At 32.2% G+C, this 8,029-nt stretch overlaps 2 protein-coding genes across 2 annotated transcripts; one reads left to right on the forward strand and one right to left on the reverse strand.

Annotated features, from left to right (window-relative positions):
- LOC18587064 (65-kDa microtubule-associated protein 5) lies at window positions 204-1,465 on the forward strand. The gene is made up of 2 exons (XM_018128867.1): window positions 204-368; window positions 1,299-1,465. Exons 1-2 carry the CDS (start codon window positions 254-256, stop codon window positions 1,463-1,465), a joined length of 282 nt encoding a protein of 93 aa, XP_017984356.1. The 5' UTR covers window positions 204-253.
- Window positions 5,593-8,029, reverse strand: LOC18587063 (WAT1-related protein At5g07050). The gene is given in 8 exon segments (XM_018128645.1): window positions 5,593-6,091; window positions 6,419-6,570; window positions 6,676-6,837; window positions 6,935-7,184; window positions 7,304-7,394; window positions 7,397-7,419; window positions 7,521-7,583; window positions 7,677-8,029. Coding segments are annotated over 8 exon segments (1,221 nt in total). The 5' UTR covers window positions 7,877-8,029; the 3' UTR covers window positions 5,593-5,811.

The raw sequence follows: 8,029 nt of genomic DNA on the forward strand, positions 1-8,029 counted from the left end.
GGCCAACCAACTACCTGGCTTGGGTTCCAGAGGCCCATCATTACAAAAAAATTTTAAATTGAAAATTGAGTCTAAGCCAGAAGTGGCACAGATAGGCCCATCTTGGACCAAAAGGGTAGAAAGCGAAATTGAAGAGACAATGTTATATATTTAAATTATAACAGGTAATAATTTGCACATAATGTTATATATTTGTTATTGTTTTCAGGTTGAGGTTCATGTTGAAAGATTGAATGTACTGAAGGCTAGTAAAATGAAGGAGTTGGTATTTAAGAGGCAAAATGAACTTGAGGAAATCTACAGAGGAGTTCATATGGATGTAAACAGTGATGCAGCACGGCAACTTCTTATCAATCTCATAGAATCTGGTTCTGCCAAATTATCTCCTTGTTCTGGATTATCTATATCTTCGTGAAACTATTTATTGTATCTTTGTTTTCATTTCTATAAACATACCTTTCTTTTTCATATTATGTACTGATTTTCATTTATAGTGTCACATTTTGCCTTACATAATAACAACACAATGAGGTGTATGCTTGTTTGCATGTTCTCTGTTATCTGCTTCTCCTTTAGGAATATTCATTTCCTTTCTAAAATTTCTTTTTATTTTTTTATTATTTTGTATGATTCTTTTTTGGAGCTTGTGATGCATCATTTAATTTAATGCAAAATGTGGTTTTGCTGCATAGATGTCCTTGTTTCATCTCATATTGATTTCTGTTCCCTGCATCACATTTTGACTTACATTTACATTTTGTAGCTTTTTATGTGGCCATTCAATTTAACTACAAAAACAGTTTGCTATTAACATGTCCTTCTTCTCTCACATATTAATTTGCTTTAGCAAAGTCATATTTCTATTCAATGGCATGTTATTTGCATCTCAACTACTATGTGCATCATTATTGGAATATTTAGTTCTGTCCCTCTTTCTAGTCATCATACTAACTTTTTAATATTTTGTGTATCTTGTCTCTGTAGCATACTATGCAACCTCTTAATTTTGATTATGTATATGCATCTCTAAGGACCTTTCTCTCAATAATTATAGCTTTGCAAAACCTAGTATGTTTTGGACAATTAGAATACATGCACTATGCTTTCTAACTGCTAGTTTACATGAGTTATGCATGGGTTTTATTTTGTCATCTATTATCTCATGATACCCTGTTCCAGGTTATGAAATCCTTTTTTGCGGTGAACATTCTTAACAAATCTGCAACAATGCAATCTGCATACAATTCTTGACGTGAAATTGTTGTTAAAATGTTATGTGTTTCAACACGCCTCTTCAGGTGATGTTGATCTGTCCAATCTGCTTTCAAGCATGGATGATGAGATTACAAAAGCCAAACAGGAAGCTTTAAGCCGGAAGGATATTTTGGACAAGGTAGAGAAATGGAAACATGCATCTGAGGAGGAAAAATGGCTTGATGACTATGAAAAGGTGAATCTTATTTGAGAAGCTATCAGAATATTTTGTGCTGTGTTCTGTGTTACATAGGAATATTTATTCAGAGATCCTTAGGGTTGACTCTTGCACTTCACAAAGATGCTCTAAAATGTAATCCTTATGTTAATTTGCTAAGATCTCTAAATTGTAGCAGTTTTATACAATATGTGTACTTAGTTTCACTTTTTCTTTTTGAAATCAAGATCACTGTTAAGCTGTTATGATCTAGAGAGGGATGCCTCCATATTTCATAAAATTTTTCTGGTGCTCCTAAGTTATATACTATTTCTTGAGGTCATACACACTATTGACTAGTTTGATGTTAATTATATTTGCAGGAATTATATTTTTGCATATTAATGACTCCCCACTAATTTGGCCAAAAAGAAAAATGGAAACTCCCTACTAATACTGTATGAAAGATAAAACTTTTTATAGTGCCATAGCAATCTCAAATTTAAATCAAATCATATTCATGAGACAACTGAACCAGTTAATAGGATCAGCCTTATTTCTCCTACCCCATTGCTTTAGCCAGTGAAATGTTTTGGATAGTTCGGTTATATAGTAAACTTCTTAAAGAAGGTTGAAGTTATTGATGTACTGTTTGCAGCTACAACTCTCATGGAGCTTATCTTATTTGAAGAAAGTAGTTTACAAAGTTTCACAGTATAAGATGTTGATCTGAAAAGATAAACAAAACGCATGAGAAACAATTCTAAACAATAAAAAAAATGATAAAAACAATGAAGCTCGTATGCATAACTAGTGATATGAAGAATGCAGCTTAGTTACAACTGGCAAACCCGGGGCAGAGCTAGCCAATTTTTATTGAGGAGGCTAAAAACTAGGAATAAAAGTTAAAAATTTTTAAAATTAATATGTTGAATTTAATTAATAATTAAAAGATTTATAATAGACAATAATTTTATATAACATGTTAATCAAAAGAAACAAAAATAAAAAAACTTATAATAGTGCTTTAGAAAAGTTTTGTTCGACGATAATAATATATTTTTCAATATAAACAATTAAATTATTTGTAAGAAACTTATCATCTATTTTGTTTTAAAGTCTTGTTTTTCTCAATATAAACGATTAAAAATTAATATAGTCACATCCAATATTTTTATTTTATTATATTTAAGTTTATAATACTAAATATTAAACTATCATGCATAAAATATAAATAGTTAAAAACGATATATAAGATTAATNTAATAATTTATTTTTAAATATTAAAATCATAAAAGATAAAATTCACATAACAAAAAAAAAAAATCATGATAAGTAAAAGATATAACCTATATAACAAAAAAAAAAAAAAAATTATGGTTGATGATTCGTAGAAATTTAAAAAAAAATCTATAAAAACTTAAAACATATAGAAATAGAATAAAATGAAATAAATAATAAAATTAAATATTAATAATAATATAAATAGAAAAAATTAAATAAAAACTTTACTTCTTTATAATTTCACAATACAAGAATAGAAAAGAAGAGAGGGAAAGATGGGTGAAGAAACTTAAAAAATTAAAAAAAAATTAAATTTTTTTTTTTTTTTTTTTTTTTTTTTTTTTTTTTTTATTTTTTTTAATTTATTAATTATTCAATAAAAAATTACTTTGAAAAATTATTAAAAAATATATAATATATGCAAAATTTCAAAAATCTTGGGAGGGCCATGGCCCCCCATTACAAAGGGACGCTCCACCCTTGGGCAAACCCTCAGTTGGTTTTTTTTTTTAATTGAAAGAAAAGAATTCGAACCTTACTATTTATGTTAGGGATCATACACAAATTAATTAGCTAAATGTTCGGATGTCAACAAACCCTTAACTGGTTGGCATCTAAAATGTTCAATTCGATTTAGACAACATTATTTACGAATTGAAGAGTGTGGCTTGAATTAGGACAATTTGATAAGAGTATGGCTTGATTTCGGACAACATTTAAAGTAAATGCCTGAATAGGGTAACACTCTAGAATGAAGCAAGGGGAGTGTAGTTCGGACACTAATGAAGTATTTGCGAACAACATTAATATATCCAAATATCTCAAAATTTGGATATTTAGTTAATGGGGTTTTTACTTTATTTGTATTTGTACTCGTGAAGCTTAAATTTTATTTTAATTTTGACACCAACCAATAAAATGCGTACTTTTCAAAAAAAAAAAAAAATAACCGTTACCAATTATTATTCAAGGAGGAAGGTTTGGGTCTTAATTTTTATTCTATACTAGACAAAACAGAACTTCCTTGACCAAATTTGCCTTCAATTGGGTGCATGAAGCAATGGGAAGAGATTCTTGTGATAAGAGACGTGGGTGTCGATGGCTCCTTAATCTGAAATGACATAAGCAAGATGGGGGGATTGATGAGAAATGAGAATAGAATTTAAAGAACGAAGATGCTAATTAACTTTGATTGTTGTCAACAGTTTGGCAGATGGGAGGCAGACTTCTTTGGAATATATAACATCATACATGCAGGTGGGGCTATATATGTCAACTAGCTCATAAATTCCCTTACAAGCAATACCAGCAAATCCATAAAATTAGGTATCTCAAAGGGATCATATCTCTAATGAAGATGACTTGCACATAAGCTAGATTATTGTTTTTTTCTTTTTTATTAGAGGAATAAAGATTCGAGCTTAGTTTCTTTGAATAGGGATATACGTATTCACCGTTAAATCAATTGTTCGGGATGTTTTATAATGTAAGTAGATCATCTTAAATAAATAGAGATGTGAATATCTAAAATCAAACTATGTATTTTACGTTACATACACAAGACTATTTTTGTGAAAAAATATATATATTTGCAATGATATAAATCGCTGTGAAGTGTTGCGAAAAGTGTTTGTAATTAATTGGCATAATATTTTAAAATTTTCTTGAACTATTAGAGAAAATTTAAATAAGTTTTTATTTTTTTATTGTGTTCAATCAAACCCCTATACTTGTATTTTGAATTAAATAGGCACTTGTAACTAACGGTTCATTAAGTACTGTTAGTTGAAACGTCACTTCTCATTTTTTATGTCCATGTGGCACTGATATGGCATTGATGTGTAGGTTGAAAAATATTATATAACTATATCATCATGCTATATTAGTGCATGACATGTCATCATCCATGATAACATGTCAGCATACCAATATCATGTGGTATAAAATGATATATAAGAGCCTATTTGATTAACAATAATTAGTTAATCATTACTTGTAAAAGCTTATTTGATTCAAAATAAAAAAAATAAAGATTTGATTGAACGTAATAAAAAAATAAATATTTATTTAAAATTTTCTAAATAATTCATGAATTTTTTAATGCATTGTACCTAATTGATTCTATTATTCATCACCTGTTTTGCAAGTCATTATAAAATTTCTTAATGAAATTCTTTGTTAAAAACATGTTAATGTCCCTAAGGCCTAAATAAGAGGTGTTCACAATAATACATATTTTGTTAAAAGGCTAGGTGGGCAATGGGGACTTTTAAGTTAATGCTACTCAATCTGCCTATGGAACTTTGAAGATTGAAGCCTTAGAATTTTTTACAAACTGGCAGATAACTCAACTACGCCACCACCGCAATTGCAACAAGCAATTCTCTAAAATGTCTGTGATTAGTGCAAATTTGTAAGGACAAGAATTCAGTGTAAAGGAGTATCCTTGATACCGTATGACAGAAACCCAATATTCCATAGAATATAATGAGTGTGAGTGATTTAACTTATCAGCAGCCACCTGAATTCTGTATGCTTATCATTCCAATAAGTTGGAGGGGAGAAGGAACACCAAGAAAGTTGACAACAACTGAACCCAAATTGTATCTGTCTGTCTGCTATTTGATAACACGGGTGCATTTTATCTAGTAGCTTGGATGTGATTTTTGATTAGAAAATGAATGGAAGCATCAGATTCAAAAACAAAAGATGCAACTGAGATTCTTGGAACAATTTCTGCCATTTCCATGGCCTCAACTAGCACAGGGAAAAAAAAAAAAGGGTCAACCACTAGCACACCTTAGTGGAATCTGAATCAGACGTCAGCAATTCTACTATGTGTGTACTCACATGAAGCAAATTCCCAAACCAAAAAGATTGTTTCATTTGAGACCAAATTCTGAGAAACAAAGAAAAAGAGATTCTGGGATTCTCTCATTTTCATTCAGTACAAGGGTCCTTAACAGCATTAGCTTACAGCATTACTTTATAATACCGAAACATTAAAAAAAGAAGAAGGAAAAGCCCCATATATGACATATGTCTAACACCTTTTAAAAATGATAGAAACAAAATGGGGATGTAAAGACAAAAAACCCCATCCCTTAATGGTAGAACTAAACTTTGAACGATGTTTGGTCTTGGTTGGCTTTCATGGGGGATTCTGGCACGGGCATGGCAATGGCAACTGCTGACAGCTTGTTTGCTTCTGCTAATTTTTTAAATTCAACTTCATTGGCTTCTATATCTTCAATTACTAGGATTGTGTTGCCATTTGCTTGGATCTTAACTGGTTCAGGGATCTCTTCCTCATTGACCTCTTTCTCCTTGTTTTCCTTGTGCTTTCCCCAGAGGACTGAATAAAGCCCTATAACTATCCAGATTGCTCCTATCACCCTGCAAATTAATCCACAAGGGGATTTGATTAATTCCTATGCGATTCATTAAAACCAAATCAATTCATGCAAGTGATTCTTTTTTATTTTTATATGTTATAAGAAAAAAAAAAAGAGAAGTGATGCTTGATGAAATATTCAATTGTCAGTGGTTGTCACTCTATGAAATAGAAGTACAAAATTGTATCTAATGATTAAGGATGGTACAAGTGGGGGATACAACAAATTAGAATAAGTGCAAAACCGGCTATACAAGGATATGTAAGAAAGGATACATGCATGCATGCAGAAAAATGTAACAGTGAGTGAAGGAGAAATTAAAATTTACCCTCCAAGAAAAATCTTCTCTGCCAGGATGAAAGACCCCATGATTGCAACTATGATCATCATCAGAGGGCTGAAAGCAGTGGCAAATACTGGACCTCTTTTCTTTATCACCATTCCTTGAACATAGTATGATATGCTTGATGTGACAATTCCCTGTAAACATTAAAAAATTAGAATAGAGACAACACACAAAAGCCACTTTTTTTATATGTTTATATAGGACTAGAAACAGAGAGAACAGAGAACGAGGTTTATTACAGCATAGGCAGCAGCAAGGAGGTTCATGTCCCAGCCAATTTGCCAAGCTGAGGTCTTGCGCTCCATCACAAATGTCACAACAATAGCTTATAGAGTGCCCACAAAGCACACTAGTGATGTGAGAGAAAGATGATGATTCTTGTATGTCTTCAATGCTTTTGCCTGGTAATGATAACAATTAAACAGTGAAGTTAGTTAATTTGTTGGGGAGGAGGGTGGGGCGGTGTTCTTGTTTTCTAAAATTTTGCTGTTTAATTACCTGTAAGACAAAGAGGGAAGCCCAGGCGAGGGTGGCAATGATAAGGAGGATGGAGCCTTTGACCCAATCTTTGTCAGTAGTTCCAGCAGTGTCAGTGCCGGTCGACTGCCTAGGATGGATACTCTTAGTCCAAAACAATTCAACAATGGGTCCTTTATTTAATGTCATCAACATTGCCCCTGCCACTGTCACCAATGTTCCCACTATCTTTGCCTGACACCTCACTTTCTTTACATCAATCTTCTCCATCCTATTCATTACCAAACCAAACAAAAATTAAATTTGAATCCGTTAGTCAGCCTTAACCAAATCTACTCTGCAAATATGAAAAAGAAAATCCTAGTTACTGATCATGATTCATGCGCATACCGGCACATAACAGCCATGACAAATGTCATTGCAGGAAGGATATTGCTCATAGCACATGAGAAAGTTGGAGATGTATATTTCAACCCAGCAAGTAGAAGTTCTGATCAATCACCGGCCTGTGTTTTTTTTTATCAGGAAACAATAACTTTGCTTTACTTTAAGATTCCAGTGCAAAATCAATGCATTTGAAAGAAAAGGGTTTCAGCTAAAAACTAACCCCAGAAGAGCCAGAATGAATATTTGCATGAAAACTGGGAATGTTATCTTTGATTGCCCTCTCCTGAAATGTTAAAACATAGTTACATTCAGCATATATGTATTTCTTGTGTGAGCTGATCATGTTGCTATCTACATATTTCAATGTTCTTCAAACCTTTCGAAAATCAAAGCAAAGGGAGCTATGACTGCAGTTGCAAAAGCATGCCGGTAGACCACCAGGACATAGTGGCTCATGCCTCTGTTAAGTGAAACTTTGGTGATAATATTCATGCCCGCATAGCCGAACTGCAATGAAATCATTGCAAAGTAAGGTTTGGAGCTCTCCAGGAAGCTACCACATCTCAACTTCTCCATTTTTCTTAACTATTTGGGAGAAATTTGATGGAAAATTCGGAAAAGAGAGAGTTTCAGTTCTGAGAAGAAAGAGATCTAGAGGAAAAGAGAGAGGAAGAATTGAACACCCTGAGAACAAGTGTTTGTGTTTCTCCCTAAAGGAGAAGGCGAGGA

Source organism: Theobroma cacao, chromosome 10 (assembly GCF_000208745.1).
Source record: "Theobroma cacao cultivar B97-61/B2 chromosome 10, Criollo_cocoa_genome_V2, whole genome shotgun sequence".
NCBI classification, from domain to species: domain Eukaryota; kingdom Viridiplantae; phylum Streptophyta; class Magnoliopsida; order Malvales; family Malvaceae; genus Theobroma; species Theobroma cacao.